The sequence below is a fragment of the Taeniopygia guttata genome, chromosome 25 (genome assembly GCF_048771995.1).
Source record: "Taeniopygia guttata chromosome 25, bTaeGut7.mat, whole genome shotgun sequence".
In the NCBI taxonomy this organism is placed as follows: domain Eukaryota; kingdom Metazoa; phylum Chordata; class Aves; order Passeriformes; family Estrildidae; genus Taeniopygia; species Taeniopygia guttata.
The window spans coordinates 5,229,923-5,250,584 of NC_133050.1; the positions used below are offsets into that span (position 1 = coordinate 5,229,923).

The following is a 20,662-nucleotide window of genomic DNA, read 5'->3' on the forward strand; positions in this document are numbered from 1 at the left end:
AGCTGTCACTTCATCCATTATGACATTTCAATGGAACTAGCAACCCAGGGCCAGGAGGGGGGTCCAGCTTCTAGGTCTGCAGGGGAGAAGCTGTGAGGGGAGAGGAAAGCCCCCACAGCCATCCTGCACCAGGTGCAGAGCCCTTGCACATGTCACAAGGACATTAAACCCACAAGGTGGCATTGCCAAAAGCAGTTGAGATGTGACCAGGTGCTGCAGGGGATGAGGTTTGACATTGCCACCTAACCTGTACCAGCCAGTGCAGAGCCTGTTTTCATGGAATCACAAACTGGTTTGAGCTGGGAGAGACCTTAAAACTCATATTGTCCCACCCCCTGCCATGGGCAGGGCACCTTCCACTATTCCAGGTTGCTCCAAGCCCCATCCAGCCTGAACTTGAACACTTCCAGGGATCCAGGGACAGCCACAGCTTCTCTGGGCAGCCTCTGCCAGAGCCTCAGCACCCTGACACAAAAGAATTCCATCCCAGTGTCCCATCTAACCCTGCCCTCTGGCAGTGGGAAGCCATTCCCCCTTGTCCTGTACCTCCAGACCTTAGACCAAAGTCCCTTTCCAACTTTCCTGGAGCTCCTTTAGGCACTGGAGTGGGCTCTAAGGTCTCTTGGAACCTTCCATTCTCCAGGCTGAACTCCCAGCCCATCTCCAGTGCAGAGGTGCTACAGCCATGGAAGTATCTCTGATATCCTCTGGAATCTCTCCAGCAGCTCCATGCCCTTATGTTGGGGCCCCAGAGCCAGACACAGCCCTGCAGGTGGGGGAGTCCCCAACACAGGCAAGGCTTTGAACATCCATTCAAAACTGAAGAGGCAGAAAGCAGAGAAGTAATTTCACTGCAAATGAAGCCGAGCTCTTTCCCATTTTTAAAATAACTGGATTTGTGGGAGAAGCGGTGAGCAGCTCCCAAGTGAGGTCAGGCACAGGCACAGAAATCCCTGTGATGTCTCAGTTACTCCAGTTAATCCCAGCCAAGTCCCTTGCTGCAGCTCAGGGTGCAACAGACACTGACATGGTTGGCTCTCCTTTATCCTGCTCTTGCTGCCTTGAAGAAAATTGCAGGAGCTGGAGTTTGCCCTGATTCCCAGGTGTGGAAGAGGCACTGTCAGCTTCACATGGTTCCCTGAGGTTCCTCTCCTCCCTCCATGCCAAGCTGGGCTGGTACAGGGCCAGGGAAGATGCTGCTTTCTCCAAAGCTGGCAGTGAATGCTGGTTGAGTGCAACAGGTTTTGTTCTAATTAAAGAGGAATCAATTAGGCTGCAAGATATTCAGCCACCTGGTGCTTCTGACTATTTTTTCCTCCTCCTTCTCTTTTCTCCTTAACATGCTGCTGCTGCCTCCAGGGAAGCCATGAATGAAGCAAGACATGTTCCAGTTTCTTGCATTCTTTTAGATTAAAAAATGCTGTTTGGGAGGAAATCTGTGCAAACCAACCAATTACAGTGCTGTACATGTCCCTGTGATCCGCAGCTGGCATCTCCTCTGCCATCCATTAGTCCCTCCAGTCAAGCCTCCTGTGTCTCCATCGGCACATGGCACTGCCTCCATCAGCACTCAGCTTCTGCTGCATGAAAAAATGATTTGCAGCAATTAAAGAAAAAGCACTGGAAGAAGTGTAATGGGATCTCATGGGAGGCATGAAGGAGTCCTACATGCAAGGAAGTCCTTCAGAGACCCAGCTGTGCCAGGCTTTTCCCTGTGAGGTGGTCCTTTAGAATCTCCCTGTGCTCAACAGCACATAAATCAAGAGGAGTGGGGAGCAGCAGCTGCTGCCTTGGGCAGCTTTGGAGTTTGCTGAGCACTGAGCTTCAAGAAAAAGGGGAGGTCAGCAAGTGCCTCAAGCAACACAGGTAAAAATCAGACACTGGAGTGGTGGTAAGTGGCAAGGGAGTAGTGCTGGGGAGCTCTGTCCAGGGTGCATGTGATGCTTTTGCCCTCAGGTCAGTGCTTTTCTCCTCAGGGCAATGCTTTTCCCACCCATGGCTCTGCCTCGGGGATGGATTGTGAAATCCCTTTGATTTGTCTGAGCACATGATAAAGCACCCTTGCAGATAAATCAGATTTAATATTAAATATGAAAGGGCAAAAAGGGGAGCCTGGGCTTGGACAGTGATGTAAAGGTCACAGAAGGGAGTATTAATGCCATGTCAACTGACGTGTACTAAGGAGATCTTTGAATTCCGGGTTTAGGAAGGATTCATTAATTCAGGTGATTGACTCTCTGGAAACCACTGCATCAGATATACTAAGAGCAGCGAAAGGAACTCCTTTCTCCTCACTAGTCCCCCCCCAAGAAGAAGCTGGGGGGTTCACAGTCTGTCTAGGCTCCTCATCTGACCTCCTGCAGCAATCACCTGAGTCAACACCTTTGTAAGGGAGAGGCTGAGCAGCCTGGAGCCATGCCAAAGAGACACTGACATCTGAAGCACGATTTGAGCAGCCAGGCTTCCCACAGCTCCTCTCCAAGCTGAAGGAGCCCCTGGCCATGATGGCACTGGGAGGGAGAAGGCCAAGGAGCCCACTCCAGGGGAGATTTGGCCACACAGCTCTAAAAACACATGAAAAGGGCCCCTGATAATCCAAGAACTCAGAGTGAAGGCCATGCTCACACAGCACGTCCTGCCACACGGGTGGCTGAGCCACAGTCTGCCTCCTGCCTTTTTTCAAGGGTACCTTTTGTACCAGACAGAATAAATCCGTGCTGCTTCCCACTCCTGCAGCTCCGTGGGAGTCAGCGTGCTGGCTCCTGCTGCTGCAGATGTGCCAGGCCCACCTGCCTCTCACTGCTGGGCTCCACTGCAGCACACTGTCCATCCCTGGAGCACACTGGTGCCTGAGGTGGATGAGTATCACATAGACAGAGGTGTCAGGAGACTCCCTTCCCCTCTGATCCTCACTGGGAGCTCTCAGGGTGAGTAATCCCCCCTTGATATCTTGAGACTACACACATGGCAGCTGCTGGGGCTGTACCAAAGCACAGCTTCACTCCTTGGCTGAGCAGCAAGGCAAGAGCTTGTGCAATTCCCTGGATAGCTCTGCTGCTTCCCCAGCTGGGAACCTGTCAGGAGCAATACAGAGCAAAGCAGGGGGAGAAGGCCCTTCCTGGGAAGCAGCTCCTTGCTCTGGTGCCCATACCAAGGCCATAGGCTCAGAATGGGGCAGCATCTCCCTTGCATTACCTGCTCCATGTTTATAGCTATCATTAAAATCCACTGGAAGAAAATAAAGCATTTTTTGCCCTTCTAAGGGAACAGATACTCTGGAGTTAGGAAGATTTTCCATGTCAGTTCCCAGCTGTACATCTGCAGACAGACGTGCGACACTTCGAAGGACGTGGGAATCAGCTCAGCCCAGCTCCTCACTCCACATATGAGGAGCCTGGAATGTTTGGTGGGTGCTTCTGCAAGGAGGCCAAACCCTAATTGCACCTCTTAGCAGTAGTGTGAGAACACAGCTTGGCCCTGGGGCAGAGGGGATCAAACACCAGCAGAGCAGCTGACAAACCACCACTCCCAGGGCTGCCTTTCCTCAGAAACCACCATCAGCTGATTAAGAAGTGCAAATCTCTCATGTAGGAACAGGCTGTTTGCAAGAGCAAGGAAGTGATATTTTAGAGTGTCTAATAAAGGAGCTTAAAATGAAACTCTGCAGAACAATAGCCTGAGCTGATAACTGGCATCCGAGCAGAAAGTCAGGCGGGGGAGCTGTGCCACAATTTATTTCCTCTCTTTTCATTTCATAAGAGGGAAGCAAATCAAAGCAGACACCTGAGGCATCTCTTGCTGACGCCGGAGGTTTAGTGAATGCTGCCATCCTGCGGGGAAGCCTCTGCTCAGCCTGGGGAAAGCAGGGGATTTGGGGCAGCCCCCAAAGAAGCAGAGGAGCAGGATGAGAGCCAGCATCCAAGAGTAATAGAGCTTTCTCCACCCTCCACCAAAATCAGCCGGGCAGCCTCAGGTAAGCTGGTTATCAGCTCCTTATCTCCACCACAAATTGACTCATTTTCCCAGAGCTGCAGTCTCCAGAGGCTGCAGGAGCTCCTGTCACGGCCACGCAGATGCCATGGCTGTGTTAATGCTGGGGCTCAGCAGCTGGAGGTCTCCTGGTCTCCCAGCCCGTTCCTATGGAAACAGGTTGGGAGTCTGCCAATTTTCCATAAAGAAGGAGAAAGAAGAATGAGCTTGTGTGGATGAAGTGCCTGTTTGTCAGGTTTAGGGTGTTGCAATTCCAAAGGATACATGGCCCAACAATGCCAGCAGCACACGATTTCATGAGCAGCCTGTGGCACACCAAGGTTGCAGACAGCAGCACTGGAACCTCCCTGTTCCATCTCTACAGCAGCCAAGATGAATCACATCCATCCAGCCCGGAGCAAAGCTTGAGAGTAATCACCAGCAATTAAAAGAGAGTGAAAAAAAGAAAAAAGAACAGATCGAGAAGTTGGTAGTTGTGTCCTCTGTGTGCTGTTCAGAGAAGTGGATGGGAGATACTGCTTATGTGCACTGTGACCCCCGTGTCTTAAGGTCTCCCATGAGCCTCATCCCAGGCAGGAGCCTTTGTGCTCCCAGACCCTCCTAGGAACAGAGATGTGACAACTTCAGTGAGTGTGCAGAGTTCTTTTTTAGGCAAGGAGTCTCTCCCTTGCAGAAAAAACAAAAACAAAAACAAAAACAAAACCACCACCAAAACCACACCATGATACACAAGCCCTAAAATCTCTAAATCCAGAAATAATAGGGGGAAAAAAAACCCAAACCCTGAACAATCCACAGCCTTCACTGAACATGAGTAGCGGCTGAGCCTGGGCAATTCTGGGATCTGACTCGCCATTTCTGCATGCTGCCACTATCCAGGTTCATGGAAATGCCTTTGGAAAGCTGCAGGGAAGAGCCCAGGGAGGGTATATGGTCCCCACCTAAAGGCATATACAGCTACCACTCCACTGGGACACACAGAGCTGCTGGGAGGACCAGGGTGCTCTGAGGAGATTGTATATTTTGCCCATTCATGGACAAATGTAGGCAGATGGACCCCTAAAATTCATCCAAAACCCACGGCCATCCCTCCTGGCTCCCTCCACACCCGCCACTCTGGTAGAAGAGGGTCTGGGGTCTCCCAGACGATAGCCCTGCATGTGATAATTGCTCACTGGTTGTACCACAGCAGTAGAATTATAGAACTGCAGATTTGCTGAGATTGGAAAAGCCCTCTAAAAAGGAAAAGCCTTCCAGCTATTGATTCTCCATCACTGCCAAGGCCGCCGCTAACCCATATCCCCAAGTGCCACATCCACTGCATTTTGAACACTTCCAGGGATGAGGACTTCACCAACACCGTGCACAGCCTCTTCCCGTCCCTGGTCACTCCTTCTCTGAAGAAACACTATATGATCTATAGCCACAAGTATAAACACCACAGTGCCCACTGCCCGACAGGCGCTGCTCCGAGCCCGGAGCCATAGGAAGGGCGCCGGGGTGATGGAATCTGTGGTATTTAGATGATTCCGAGACTGTAGAAAGTCTCTGAGCCCCGCAGCCAAAGCAGTCGTCATAAATCATCTGTGCTGGTTTTCAAGGTTGTTTATTCTTATACATATAAGAATATATTTTTATATATTCTTATATGTATAAGAATAAACTTATCTGTAACATGTTCTGTCTGACCTGAGGCAGCTCTGTCCTGCAGGGCAGCGTGTGGGGCTCTGCCCCTCAGTGGGATGTTACAAATATTATATACCAGAAACTACCTGTGCTGGATTTACAATAACGTGCCAATGTAACACCCCTCAGTGGGATGTTACAAATATTATATACCAGAAACTACGTGTGCTATATTTACAATAACGTGCCAATATCTATTGCCTACGTTGAACAGTGTGACCCCTAAACCAATAGAAAAATGCCAACACCACAGTGAAACATGGAAGACATGAAGAAGGAGAAAAAGGACAAGGCACACCCAATTTCCTCCATCTTATCCCCTTTGAACCCCTTATCTAGAATCCTAAAATTCTATTTTTGCATCCGTGCCACACTAATTATTACTTATATCAAACACTCAGAGCTTGTAATTCATCCTGTAAGATTGAAAACTCCTCTCCATGGACAGAGATCACAGCCAGTGTCTCTGGGGGCTCTGTCCAGGGGGGTTCCTGACCCCTGCCATTGTCCCGGGGCAGCCAGAGGGATGCTCTGGACTCTCACACCGGGGCAGCCCCCTCGGACGCCGGGGCCGGACGGTAAATGCCACACGGCTGTCGAGGCGCGGTGCGGCCGCAGGAACTCTCTGTGCTGACGGTATTTTGTACCGCACGCCGCCCGGATGGTGCTTGCCCAGCAAAGAGAGGAACCACCGGCTGCAGGGGCTGTGCCTGGTTCGGGATTTGGGAGGGGGACGTGTCCACTGGCCTAGAAAGAACCTCGGACAGGGTGGGATGTGACTTGCTGCACCTCTGGTGTTATAAATTGAGGTGAATAATTTGATTCAGCCTTTTAAGATCAATTAATAATTTTATTAATTACAGCAAGCGATAGCAAGCAAACAGCGCTGGGTGCAGCTGCGGAGCCTGTGTTCCGCCAAAAGCTGACAACCTTTCCTTCTCTTCAGTCCCTTTTTATCCTGCATAAGTGGGGGTGATGGGTCTCCTTCCACCGTGGTTATCAGTTCCAGCAACAATGGGTTTCCACTGCGGTTATCAGTTCCAGCCAGTCCTGCAAAATCTTTCACAATCTTTGTTTGTGGTTACCAGTCAAGGCTGCAAATTCCATGTCCCGACTTCCCCCCCTTTTATCCTAATTTCAAACTTTTGATGAACAAACAAGTCAATGCAGTTCCTCACATCTGGCATTATTATGAATTAAAATGGGGCTGAGGGGAGTCCCACAGGAGGCCTGTGGTACAAGAGGTACGCTGGGGAGACCTCGGTGCGGGGCACAGGAGATAAGGAAGCTCCAAGGCAGAAAGGGAGCCCAAAGGACACAGCGGAGCCCCAGCACGGAGAGAGCCCACAGGAAATGGGAGTCCCATGGGCCGTGAGGGGGGAAGCCCCCCGGTTCTGAGGACACCGTGGCACGGCGGCGCTCAGGGCGCGGGCCGAGGGTGGGGAAAAGCCCGTGAGACGCACGGCAAGGCACGCCGCAGCACCCCGGGGACACAGCGAGAGTGGCGCTGTTTTTAACGGGGCACCGGGCGGCTGCGGGAGGCGGACCGGGCCGGGCCGGGCGCTGCCCGCAACAAACATGGCGGCGCTCGGGCCGCGGCAGCGATGGCGGCCGCGCGGGTCACTGCGCATGCGCGCGGGGCTCCGTGCGCCATCGGCGCGCGCCGGCAGCGGCGGCGAGGTACGGGGGCGCGAGCGGCGGCGGCTGCGGGTCCCTCCGGTCCCTCCGTCCCCGCGGGCCGAGTTCGGGTCCCCGCGGGCCTGCGTGAGTCCCTCCGGCCCTTGCGTGTCCTGCAGCGGCCGCCGGACCCGCTGACCCCGCGGGCCCAGGCCGTGGGGCGGCCTCCAGCGCAGGCAGCCCCGCGGGCGTTCGGAACGCGGCGTGACCGTGTCCTGCCTCCCTGAGCTCCCTGTCGGGCCCCAGTTGCACAGGACAGAATAAAAGCCTCGACTCGCGGCTTTCGGTGCCCGCCGCCTTGTCTCCCAGCCCGCCCTCCGCGCTCGGGGGCCTCGTCCGGGCGAGCCCCTCGTGTTCGCGGTGCGGAACGCGGATTGCCGTGGGTGCAGGCGGCAGCCGGCCTGCCGTGGCGCCCGGGTCTCCTCCGGGGTGTCGCTGAAGGTGGCAGGTGTCCCTGCAGCCGCTCCTCGTGTGCGGACCGGGACCCCCTCCCGGCGGCAGCTCCTCAGTGACGGGGCTGCACCGCCATAGGGACCGGGGGAAGGAGCTGCCCGCCTGGGTTCGCTTTCCCCCCGGGTTCCGCCGCTGGTGATTGCGAAGCCGAGAGCCTGTCTGGGAAAGGCCGAAGGCCGGCCGGCCCTGGCTGCCAGCTCCCTGGGCGGGGCGGAGCGGCTGCTGCGGGAAACGAAACTGAAACGGAGCTCGCAGCCATCTTAGCGGTGCCTCTGCGCCGGGACCCGTCCTGCGGGTCCGCGTTCCTTTCTTTTCCCTCTGTTTTCTCATAAAATAATCTGGCGTGCGGGTGAGACTGAGGTAAGAGCGGTTTCTGGGGTTTTTTTGTTTGTTTGTTTTTTTTTTTCCAAAGCCCTCATCCTATTTTTGCCCTGCCTTTGGCTCAGGGAGCACTTTGTAAAACGGGGTCGCTGAGCAGGGGGCAGCAGTGGGACTCCCTCGGAGCCGGGGAGGTGGGAACTGTCGCTCTGCACTCAGCCTCCCCATGTTTGTTGTAAAAATAAGTCCTGGTGAAGGCAGCCGAGTGCAGTTGTTAATTGAAAGTGAAATTTAAGTTGACCTTGAGGTGTTTGGTGAAGATGGGGAGCTTTATAGAAATGAGACTTGGATCAGAAAAGCTATCTTTGTGACGGTAGGTGCTCTAAGGAGGTCACGGAGGACCAGGCAGAACGGGGACCCAGCAGTGTTGTATCGTGTTCCGTGTCTTTATCCTCTCCGTTTTGTAGCAAGTGTTATCAGAAAATTAAAATATGTTGGGCTGGTGTCCTTACTGTTAAAAAGCATATTAATAGTTAAGTCTTATCCCTGTACTCCAGGGGGGCAGTACGACTTTTTGTGATAGACTGAGAATTGGGCTATAATGGAAAAAAACTTGTATCTTTGCCAGCTGCACACCTATCCAATTTCTCTGCATGTTATCACTTTCATTCCCCTGTTGTGTGATGTTTTACCTCTACAGGTTACATAGTGTCCGGGGAGAAAAAGACACTTGGCATTTCAGACTGTTTTGGCCATGAATCTGAAAATAATTGCAAGCCTGTTGCAGCTCTGTTCTTGTGACCATGCAAGTTGCTCCAGCTCCTTGTGCTGCTCCAGTTCACCTCTTTGTGCTCCTTTACCTCCTCATGCCCCCATTTCTCAGGTTGCAAAGTAGGTCTGAGATTCTCCTCTCCCTTGAGGCAGGGCAGCAGAGCTTGCTGTGTTTCAGGAGTGCATTCTGAAGAGGCCACCCAGCCCCGTGCTGGAATCAAGCCTAACAGGAGCAGAGGGCTGCTCGTGGCAAAGCTGCTTCTTGGGATTGACTTCACCTGCAGTTTGGGGCTGCTGGTTCTCTGCTGGGCAGCCAGAGTTCGCCGTTTGTGTTTTTACAGGACTAATTTAGACTCCTAGAAAAGTAGGAAAAAACCAGACAAGTGAGAAGATGAAGTGCCTCAGTAGCTGGGAAGCTGTTTAAACTGCATTTCGGGAATGCTGTCATTGTGAAAAGATGTTCTGTGTTTTTTCTCCTCAGGGCAGGAGAGTGTGGAGTGAGTGGCAGCTTCTCTCCTGGCTCATCAGCAGCCTGGTTCCCACGCGTGTCCCAGGAGTGCGCTATGATCAGAGGCGCTGGGCGAGGCAGAGGCTCCTATCTCACCCAGCCAAGACAGAACTGCCCCAGCACTAACAGAGGTCTTTTTAAGCACCCTCGTACCCCACAAGAAACTAATCAGGAAAGCTTTTTACACCAGCAGTTCCTAACTGAGCAGGACGCTGAAGTCTCTGTGTTGCAGGGACAGGGATCACACAAGGAGTGGCGCACCAGAGGCGGGCGAGCTGCGGCACCGGCAACTGCAGGCAGAGGTCAGCCCAGCTCCAGCTGGGCTGCAGGCCGGAGGTTCTCCAGCCGTCAGGAGTTCTCCAGCCAGCATCCACGCCTTGAGACTCTGCCTCGGTATTACCCTTCACAGCACCATCGTCAGGAGAACTCCAGGAGAGATTCTGATGCTGTGAGGCTGAATTTCCAAAGACTGTCTCTTGCTGGGCAAGACTATGAGCGAGAAATTCTGACTGTTTTGAGGCAGCTTGGGGAGGGGAGGACTTGCACGGCTAATGATCTGGCACGTAAACTTAAAACTACAAAGAAAGAGGTCAACCGTGTTTTGTATAAACTCCTCAAAGAAGGCAAGTTACACAAAGAGGGAGAGACACCACCACTGTGGAGAATTCCCAGCCCTAGTTCAGGGAGAGAAAGAAGCCCTACTGACCACAGTGCCAGTTGCACAGATCCAGCAAATTGTGAGAACAGAGGAGAGCGGAGCACATTTGGCCTGGGAGACGCAGAGATGGCTGAGACAAAGGAGAAAATCTGCAACTACTTGTTCAGTGTGGTGGAAACAACAGCTCTCAATCTTGCCAAAAACATTGGGTTTTCGAGAGCCAAGGATGTTAACGCATTTCTTAGCGCTCTGGAAAAGCTGGGAGATGTTCACAAGCAGAATGCAACTCCACCACGATGGTCCCTGACAAACAGGAAACGCGAGAGGATGCAGATGAGGCTGAAGGCCAGCACAGTAATGCAGATGGCGGATGCCACAACTCCTGAGTCAGGTCTTCCCTCTTCCTTTGTCCCTCCGTGTCCCCCGGAGGTGACTGCAGCTTTGCCACCAGTGATGAAAGAAGAAGAAGAAAGTGCAGAAAATGAGCAGCAGCCTTTGGGGCAAGCTGGTCAGGGCAGTGTCGGTGACAAGGAAGCAGATGCATCTGAGGACACTAAGCCTGACTTCTCCAGTTTGAGTAATTATGATAACTCAGAAAACAGCAAGTGGACCACAGATGATATCCCAGATAATCTGAATGCTATCAGCAAGCAGCCTGATAAGTCAGAATGCATTATGGATTCTCAGTCTTCCCCCAGTTATGCTGCCCAGTTTGAAACTGCTTTCCCATGTACACCTGCAGAGAAGCTGATAGCTTGTCAGGAGAAGAACCCAGTGAGTGGCCTTACTGAATATTCCCAGTACACATACCAACACTGTGATTTCATCATGCTGGAGCAGAATGGACCCTCTCATGAGCCACGGTAAGAAAATGTCCCTCCTTTTCCAAGCTCTTTTTCCTTAAAATTACTTGACTTAAACTAAGTTCACCCACTCAACTGTCCCGAAGAGGCCTGCTGTTAATGTTTCTTTCATTTCAGAAGGATTAGCCTAGTTGATTCCTTGCATCAGCTTAAAATAAAAAAAGGCGAGGCTAAAATTTAACCCTAGGTAGACCAGTTTTAGCATCTGAGCAGCAAAGATGGGATTAATTTCTTCACTAGGTCCCATCTAATTTCTTGCCTTCAATTTGACCATACAGGGGGAAAACTGGTATTTCTAAGCTGCCTGTAAAGATGCTTTTACCCTGGAAATGGTGTAAAGGGAGCCCAGAATAAAGTGTTTGGGTGCAGGTGTCTTAAGTTAAACAAGGTGGCCGCACTCTGGACAGTTCTGTGTTGTAGCAGGTCAGAGCCAATTCTCCGAGCTGAGCATGTGGCATGACACTGCAGTTGGCTAAGTCAGTCTCTTGCAGAATCATGGCTGTTACTGAGTATAAGCGAGACCAAGAAAATCTCCATATGTATCACACTGAAACGTATCAATAGATCCGCTAGACAGGAAAATTGGCCTGATTTCTAAAGATGGAGTCGTAGGGTTTTGTTATCTTGGTTTTCTCTTTTAAGAAAGGATCTGAATGGATTCAGCGCCCTAATCCCTCTCCAGATCTGGTTTGAAGGACTCTCCTTGGAAGCAGATTTCCAGGGCTGGAGGATGGAAGATCAACTTGCTTGTTTGAGGTCACAGGCATGGGGGAGGCAGAAATGTCAAAGGCAAGAGGTTTATGTGAGGCAGCACTTTCTAAGATGGATGCCCTGGATAGCCACGGAGAATGCCAGAAGGAGGAGTGACCCCTGAAGGACCAGGTGCAAGTGAAACAGTGAAGGCTGCTTTTGAGCTTTCTTATTTCTGGCCAGGAGCCACAACAGAGCCGCTGCCTGTATACAGCCAATACCTGTTTTCAGCACATGTGCTGGAGCAGGGTGATTCATCTTGCTCCTTCAGAACAAACCATGGAGCTGCTCCTCTGTTGTGAACAGCTCTGGAAATGTAATGAAACAAGGCCCAGATGCAGTGCTGGTCGGGTGCCCTTGGGATTTTTGTCTTCTGCTCATGACAGCCTGGATTTATTCTCCCAGCTGGGAGCTGGCTTTTTCTTCTCCTTTGAATTCCAAGAGCAGCCTTGCTTGCTCTGAGAAGACCACACTTCTGCTTCTCAATATGTCCCTTTGGTTTTCTCTTTCAAAGGTTTAAGTTCCAGGCAGTGATCAACGGGCGCCAATTCCCACCAGCGGAAGCAGGGAGCAAAAAATTGGCTAAGCAGGAGGCAGCAGCTAATGCCATGAAGGTCCTGATGAGTGAAGTAGAGAATGAGAGGCACAGTGGAATTAAATGTGAGGAGCCATTTCCCTCCAACAGCTCGGAACCAGAACTGGTGAGTCCTGTTTAGTCTGTGAGGCTGCTCAAACAGTATTGAGTCTGACACTGATTTCCTCCATCTTCTCTTGGTAGCCTTTGCAGCTGGAGCCAGAGCTGTCATCTGCAGCAGCTCACCTCACCCTGCTTCCTGGGAAGCATCCTATCAGCATATTAATGGAGTATGGTCAAAAATCAGGGAACATAATTGAATTCCAGCTGCTCTCTCAGGAAGGCCCACCTCATGATCCGAGGTATGGCATATTCTTGTCAGCTTTGAGGGAGGGTGGAAACTCTTTGCTGTCCTTCCCCTTCAGCATGCAGCCCACAGTCCTGGAGTTGTCACTTAACCTAGCTCTTAGCCAAGGATTCTGGGCATGGCTTGTCCAAGATATCTAGTTCCAGAAGGAGACCCAAAGTGATACCCTTTCTCAGAGAAAGGATGCTGTTTCTTCTACCAGAGCAGGAGGAGGTTCCAGTCCTGTACCCTTCCTGGAGATGCTCTACTGGAAGTGTTTAGGGCCATCACAGTAGGTTTCAATTGAAGATAAATTGGAGGTAACCCAGAAGGATTTACCTGGAAGGGGGCATGGGGATAATAACCAGATTGAGACACCTATGGTTAACACTTTTCATGTACTATAATGTCCTGTCAGGTTCAGCTACTGTGTGAAAATGGGTGACCAAATTTTCCCTGCTGTAGTAGGAAACAGCAAGAAGGGAGCAAAGCAAATGGCAGCAGAAGTTGCTGTGAAGATTCTTTCTGGAGAGTCTGTACCCCATGTCTTGCATGAACAGGTATAAAGAGCTTCTTTGTAAGACCCAAGTATTTGGAATTGGGTGTTCTCCCCCCTTTTATTTCCTATTCTGCTGGATTTCACCCCACAAAGTCATGTGGGGCAGAGGTTTGCTGCTGCTTTTGGCCTGCACTAAATGCAGCTGCTCAGTGTTTAACCATCTTCTCCTGTCTGATTCTGCCCTAGCCTGTTGTGGAGCCCCAGAGTGACCAGTCCATGCACAATATCGCCACTCCAGATGAATCCAAAGTGGTGAAAACGAAGGGTGTTGGGGAGCTCATCAAATATCTTAACGTCAATCCTGTCAGTGGCCTGCTGGAATATGCTCGTTCCAATGGGTTTGCTGCAGAGTTCAAACTCATTGACCAGTCAGGACCTCCCCATGACCCCAAGTAAGTAGCAGCATCTGGCAGAAGGAAATTTTGTGCTGCTGCTGTTGTCCTAGGAAAAGGGCAGAAAGCTCAAAATCGCTGATGCCTTTTGAGATGGCAACAGGGCTAGTTGCTACCTTTGCCAAATCTTGTCCCTGATTCTCTCCTCTCCCCACTTTGAGAATGTAAAACCCAAACTGAAATCCACAGGTTTCCTGGTTTCCTTGTAGGTTTGTCTATCAGGCGAAGGTTGGAGGCCGCTGGTTCCCGGCTGTAACTGCACACAACAAAAAGCAGGGCAAGCAGGAGGCAGCTGATGCAGCACTCAGAGTCCTGATCGGGGAGTCAGAGAAGACTGAGCGCATGGAAGGGATGAGTGTCACTGAGGTAAATCTTCTGCCAAAGCTGGGGTTGTGTTTGTAGTCCTGGTTCAGCCAAAAAATGCTTTCAAAATCAACAGTGTGATCCCTTTGTTCTCTGCAGCTGTTGATAACCTGATACGGTTTTCCTGAAGTGGGTTAGATGTTTCCTCAGGGCACAGGCATACCCTCCTGTCCTACAGGCCTCTGCTTTAGGGCTAAATTATTATCAGATTTTTCCAGAAACTACAGAAATGCATTCCTGTGGTAGAGTAGGAACTGCTTGTTTTTAGTTATAACATTTTTTTTATTACTCCTTCCAAATTTCTTTGTGCTGCATTAAAAATTGGGTGTCAGCTCAAAAATTAATGCATCAGATAAACGCAGAGCCCTGGTTGTGTCAGGATGGCTTTCCCAAACTTGGGCTGATATAAATCACAGTTAGAGTGTTGTGATCTCTGAAAAGCCTCATTCCAGGCAGTGCAGCTGGGGCTCTAAATAGCAAAGCCATCAGGGAGGATTTGTCAGTCAGCAGTGCTGGAGGAGATAAGTTGGTCTGCACTGGAATGACTGTGCACTCTCCTCACAGGCAGCCAGAGGAGGAATTCCTCCAAAGCCAGGAACAGATTTCCTTGGCTGAGTCTCTGGAAATAGGCAGGTTGGTTTTGTTCCTTCTTGCTTGGGGTTTTCACTGGCATTCTCAGGAGGCAATTCCTCAGCCCGTGTCACTTGCTGCCAGGAAGACAGCTTGCTGCTGTCTCTGATGCAACTAAAGCAGAGCTCACAGCCTTGGATGAGGCTTTCCCAGAAATTCCTAAAAGAACTTCACCCACCCCTTGACACAGCACTGCCCAAAGCTCAAAGTTTTCTGTGTACTGCCTTCTGCTTGGAAAGCTGTGCTGCAGGTTAGCTCATTCTTGAGCTGTGTGGTGTGACCTGCTCAGGACCTGTGCTGTTGTCCCCACCGCAGCTCCCTGTGAGCGGCAGCACCCTGCACGATCAGCTGGCCATGCTGAGCCACCAGCGCTTCAACTTCCTCACGGCTCGCGTGCAGCACAGCCTGCTCGGCCGCAAGATCCTGGCTGCCATCATCATGAGGAGAGGAGATAAGGGCTTGGGAGTGGTGGTCAGCATCGGAACAGGTATGAACAGCTTCTTCCAGCACGCTCTGAGCTCTCCGTGCTGTGTTTCCTTGCCAGGCACGGCTCAGAAATCGTTGTTGCTGTAGGCTTCCTCAGAGAGGGTACAAAATGTTCCCAGGGCTCACATGGTGTCATGAGTGATCTGGCTAGAGAGAGAGAGAACAAAGCAAATGTGCCTGCAGCTGTATTGCTCTTAATCTTTGCTTGCATTGCTGTGTCCTACTCTGTGTATCAGAGCATGGGTTCCTTATGTGCCAGAGCACACGATCCCCCAGTTTCTCCCAGCTGCACGTACCTTATCTCCCTCCTTGCTTTGCTGCCAGGCTTCTACCTGGAGTGATGGTCTGAAAAGCCCTGGGGAAGGTACAGTCCCCCAAAACTCATGTCAGTTTAAGTGTGTCTGTCTCTAAAGTGGTGTCCCTTTATTTTTGTAACAGCTTGTGATAGTGATTTAATAGGCAGGGTGCTCATGCTGGTGCTGCTGCTCAAGAGCCCAAAGAAATAAGTCTTCCTCCCTCTGTCTCTGAAGCCATCTTGACTTTGATACCTGCCCTATTATTTAATTCTTTATGTGTTTGTTTCAGGTAATCGCTGTGTGAAAGGAGAAGAGCTAAGCTTGAAGGGAGAGACAGTAAATGACTGTCATGCAGAAATAATTTCTCGAAGAGGCTTTGTGAGGTGAGAAAAGGGGAAGCTCAAAAGGAAAAGGAGAAGAGCTGCTCTCCTATTCTGGAGGGATGTGACTGAAACACACCCCTAGTTTTTTGCTGTGCTGAGAGATGCTGTGATCCTCAGACACTGTTTACTCATGCGTTGTTGAATAGAGGGAAGTTATTTCTTACCAGAAGGAGCTATACCTGAATGATGCCCAAATACATACTGAATGGGAGACTTGCCAGGAGCCCAAGGGCTGCATCTGATGTATTTAATGTTAAGCTTCTTGCTGAAGCTGCTGGACTGATACACAGGGTGCTCTCCAGCCTGAGCACATCTCCTGCCATGCCAAGCCACTGCAGGCTTGGTCTCCTGGCCTTTCTGTGTCTGGGTGTAGAAGGATTCAGGAAAACAGACTGCATATGTTTGCTTTGATAATCAACATGTTTTTCAGAGGCTGGAAAGGGTTTTCCCAACTAAAGTACACAATTCTTCTCTTCCTCTTCTGTTTCCACGTTCACTGTGTGGCAGTTTTTAGTTTTTGAAAACTAAAGTGAGATGAAGTTGGGCTGCTTGGTTAATGTCTGTACTTCAGTTATGAACAAAAAAATCAGCTGCTTCCTCCAAGCCTTTGTGTGCTGCCACTGTGCTCTGCATTCCTCAGCAAGGGAAAGTGTTGAGGGCAGGTCTCTGGGAAGTGATGAATCAGGATTGCATCTTGTTTACTGTCTGTTTCAGCTGTTAATCCTGACAGCGGTGGCTGCTCTGGCACAGCAGAGTGAACTCTGCCTCTCCTTGCAAAATCAGTCCCTGCACAGGCTCTGCTCAAGGACTGCCTGGGAGGCTGCAGTTCTTCTTTAGTCCTTGACATGATGTTGGAGACCTCAGGGTTTTGCCTAGCCAGAAGCAGCTGTAAAAGACCCATCAGTGTAAACAGATCATGGGCTCATTCTAATACCACTTGAATTCAGCTGCCTGCAGGGTTGTTCACTTTTAATGCAAACTTGCTGCTGTGCTGACTAAAGGTGCTGTTAACGACCTTGAAGTCATCTTCACACTGGGATCAGATGCATGTGAGCAGCACCCAGCCAGGCTCCTTCTTTTCTCCTGCCAGAGCTTCCCTCGGCTTCCTGGACAGGATGCTGCTTTTCTACTGCATGTCCTCTGCATGGCAGAAAATCTGCAGGATTTTTCGCTCTTTTTGTGCATCAAGCATTATTTGTTGGCTTCCCAGGCATCCTCAGCCAGAGCCTGGTCTCTGCTCTTCCACGTGGCAGGAATGGGTGTTGTGGGACCCTGCCTATCAGTTGAAGCACTTCTTGCCTGAGAAGCAGAGCAGCCTTTTGACAGGATGGTGTTTTTTTCAGGTTTCTTTATAGCGAGCTGATGAAGTATGACCCATCTAATCCTTCCTCTGCAGAAGAGAGCATTTTTGAGCAAGCGGGAGGAAAGAAACTCAAAATAAAGAGCAGTGTCACCTTCCACCTCTACATCAGGTTGGTGGGGGTGTGTTGAATGACTGGTGTCAGCAGCACTGACACACCCCTGGCCCTGGCTGTTTCCTTTACAGTCAGTGCTAACCAGGGGGGTTTGTTTTCTAGCACAGCACCGTGTGGAGACGGAGCACTCTTTGATAAATCCTGCAGTGATCAGGCAAACGAGACAGGACAACCCCAACATCAGCCTCTCTTTGAGAACCCCAAGCAAGGCAAGCTGCGGACCAAGGTGGAGAACGGTGAGTGCAATCACTCCATGCACCATGGGGTGGTTTCAGTCCTCTCCTGGGAGCCTTTCTGGTGCTCCAGAGCTTCCAAATCCCTCTCTGTGTGCTGTTGTGGGATTTGAAGCATTCAGGAACCAAATGTAGATAGAAGGCTTCAGAGAGAGTCCCTTTCCCCTTCCCAGGAAGGCTTTGGAGAGAGTCTTTTTTCCCCTTCCCAGCTCTGCCTCTTGCACTGCCACGCTTGTGAAGTTTGCAGCTGAAGTTTGATGCAAAGCTCAGATCTAGGTCTGTGTCCTGCCTTTCAAGCAAAGCTTCAGCCATGTTGAAAATAACTCATCAGTACCCAATACTGATGAGTATGAACCTGGTGTCAGACTCTGGGTATCCAGAAGTTTCTTGTGCAGTTGCTGCTGGGGTTTTGATGTGTGGAATATCTGACACTACACAGAAAAGCTTTCTTCTTCTCCTGTGCAGGGGAAGGTACCATTCCTGTGGAGTCGAGTGACATTGTGCCCACGTGGGACGGGATCCAGCACGGGGAACGGTTACGAACCATGTCCTGCAGTGACAAAATCTTACGCTGGAATATTCTTGGCTTGCAAGGGGCATTGCTGTCACACTTCCTGGAGCCAGTTTATCTCCACTCTGTTACACTCGGTGCGAAACCCTCTGTCCTTCCAGAGTAAAACTAGGCTGCAGTGACAGCTCGTCTCACTCCCCAGTGTGATGGCAAAGTTTGTTTGTGGAGGGTGTAGGAGTAACAGACTGAAATGTCTTCTTGGCAGAGAGGTTTGAAAATGTAAATGAGTCTCTGGATTTTAGGCTGTGGGTAGAGCCGGTGTCTCTGCAAAGTTCTGGATTTTTAGGAGAGTGAGACAAAACCTGCATGTTTGTGTCTTCAGTGAGAAATGTTGCAGTCTATAGACCATTGTCTTACACACCCAGGATACATGTAGCTGTGCTGAGCCACATGCTGTGAGCTTTTGGGAGCCTGTGAGCAGTGCTGCAGTTTTTGGGGCTTGGTCAATCCATCACCTGTGCCATCCTGTTTCCTCACACCTTTACTTCTGCCTCCACAGGTTACTTGTACAGTCAGGGTCACTTGACCCGTGCCATCTGCTGCCGTATGGAGAGGGATGGGAGCACACTGAAGGAAAAGCTCCAGGCTCCGTATCACATTAACCATCCTGAGGTACTGCAGCTGTAGCACTTCTTCATCTTTGTCCCCCATTCCTTTGCCTGTGGGTTTGAGGGCCCCCGAAACACTCTGCAGGGAGGGTTGTTGTGCAGCAGCCCTCCAAGCAGGGGCAAGAATTAGTGACCAGGAACAGAATTGTACAATCAAGGGATATCCTGAGTTGGAAGGGACCCACAGTGTCTCATCAGGTCTGGTTCCTGGCCCTACACAGGACAACCCCAAGAATCTGCCCTCTTTGTGTCACCCCACAGTTTGGGGGTTACTGGCAATATCTTAGTCTGGGAAAAAGGACACTAAAGTTGCCTCTCTAGCGTTCAGCTCAGTAAGAACCTTTTCCTTGCGGGTCTGGAAAGTTGGGAATGAGCTGAAACTGTGAGAGATGAAAGGAGCAAGAGACTCGGGCAGCAGGACCAGGTTAAGCTTCCTTCTGGTGCAGGTTGGGCGAGTCAGCGTGTATGACTCTGCAAGGCAGACAGGCAAGACGAAGGAGTCATCGGTGAACTGGTGTCTTGCTGATGAAAGCGAAGTTGAAATCTTGGATGGCACCAAAGGGAAAGTAGATGGGTAAGAAGAGCCTTTCCTGACACTGCCTTTTCCTTACACTGTCTGGGGGAAGGGGGGCAGCTCTGAGGTGGGGAGGACACTCCGCACTGTTCCAGCACCCTACACACGGGGAGGGTTGGATAGAGGAATTTTAAACAGACATAAGCAAGCACTCCTGAGGAAAAACAAAATGTTGCCCTGCTTGGACCCTACCACTGAGCCCTGCCAAGCCCAGAGCTCCTCCATCGTGGGATTTTCCCTGTGCCCCCTGCTTTTCTTGGCTCTTCTCCATGTCCTGTCCCTCATTGCTGTCTTCCTTCCCAGTGTGAAGCTGGAGGTGTCTCGTGTGTCCAAGAGGAAAATGTTCTCCCTGTTCCAGCAGCTCTGTGCAAAGAACAACCGCAAAGACCTGCAGGGCTTCTCTGTGTACTCGGATGCCAAGGAGGCAGCCACAGCATACCAGGCAGCCAAGCAGTGCTTCTTCAGCACGCTGGAGGAGCTGGGCTATGGCAGCTGGATCCGCAAACCCCAAGAGGAAGAAAATTTCTCTGTCCTTGATGTGTAAGGAAGCACTCTGCAAGGAGTGGGGCGTTGATGTGCACAGGCTGTGCATGGCTGTGCTCATCCTTCTTTCACCACGTTTTTGGAGTGGAATCAGGACTGTGCAGCAGTTTTCTTGTAGGCCTGGCTGCCTTGTCACTGTCACTCAGACCCTGCGTTTTTAAAATGTGCATGTAAATGATTCTCCTGTTTTTTAAGCAAGGACAGGCTCAGTCCCAATTTGCTTTTTTATAGTTTTGTTCCCCCTTTATTGTTTTTTAAAGAGGGCACGAGAAACTAGAGGAATTTTCAAGACTGTGAGCTTGAAACCTTTGGACCACATTCTGCAAATCCCTCTGGCAGGTTTTGAGGCAAATTTTCTCCTTTGAGATTAAAAAAAAAAAAAAAAATCAGGATGTTGACTGGTTTTCTGTGTCTCTGTTGGAAGATGACTGGCAGCCCAGCCAAGCTGGGACATGGGACTGACCTCTGCAATGTGCAGCCATAGGACCAGCATAACATTCTGCATTAATAACAAAAAAGAAAGTTTCAGCATTGTTTGCCATGGGTGTGTTAATTCCTGCTGGGGTGAAGAGGGGTCCATGGTGGGGTTTGGAGAGGGACAGAGTATTTGAGATGAGTTAGTATGAGGAAGGGAGCTGGGTAGAGTATGGAATTGAGCTCTTACCTCAAGCACAGGGGTCATTGGGCAGAGCTGAGTCCATGAGGGCTGGGCTCTGAAATGCTGGGGCAGAGCCCTCCCAGCTCCTTCCCTCACTCCTAGCTCTAGGAAAGGGTGGGGTGTCTTGTGTCTGGACACCAGGGGTGGCTGCAGGCTCTGTCCTGCGCCTGTTTGGGTCTGAGCTGAGCTACGTGCCAGAGATGCTGGTGGAAGGTGAGAAGTAGCAATGCTGTTGCCATGCAGCAGCAGTTTGTTGGGTGTTGTTGAAGCAGCCCCTTTCCCTGTACAAGGCAGATG

At 50.8% G+C, this 20,662-nt stretch overlaps 1 protein-coding gene across 3 annotated transcripts; it reads left to right on the plus strand.

Annotated features, from left to right (window-relative positions):
* The first annotated feature begins 7,244 nt into the window (after positions 1 to 7,244).
* ADAR (adenosine deaminase RNA specific) lies at positions 7,245 to 19,996 on the plus strand. Of its 3 annotated transcripts, none has more exons than XM_041721174.2 (15): positions 7,245 to 7,356; positions 9,377 to 10,924; positions 12,189 to 12,375; positions 12,453 to 12,610; positions 13,013 to 13,154; positions 13,340 to 13,545; positions 13,755 to 13,911; positions 14,854 to 15,025; positions 15,610 to 15,703; positions 17,047 to 17,175; positions 17,281 to 17,414; positions 17,877 to 18,059; positions 18,482 to 18,594; positions 19,037 to 19,164; positions 19,468 to 19,996. In XM_041721174.2, exons 2-15 carry the CDS (start codon positions 9,459 to 9,461, stop codon positions 19,706 to 19,708), a joined length of 3,510 nt encoding a protein of 1,169 aa, XP_041577108.2. In that variant the 5' UTR covers positions 7,245 to 7,356; positions 9,377 to 9,458; the 3' UTR covers positions 19,709 to 19,996. The 3 variants fall into 3 exon arrangements, with proteins under 3 accessions (XP_041577108.2, XP_072774749.1, XP_030147524.4); XM_072918648.1 differs by lacking the exon at positions 7,245 to 7,356 and adding an exon at positions 7,424 to 7,440; XM_030291664.4 differs by lacking the exon at positions 7,245 to 7,356 and adding an exon at positions 8,028 to 8,166.
* Positions 19,997 to 20,662: the final 666 nt, after the last annotated feature.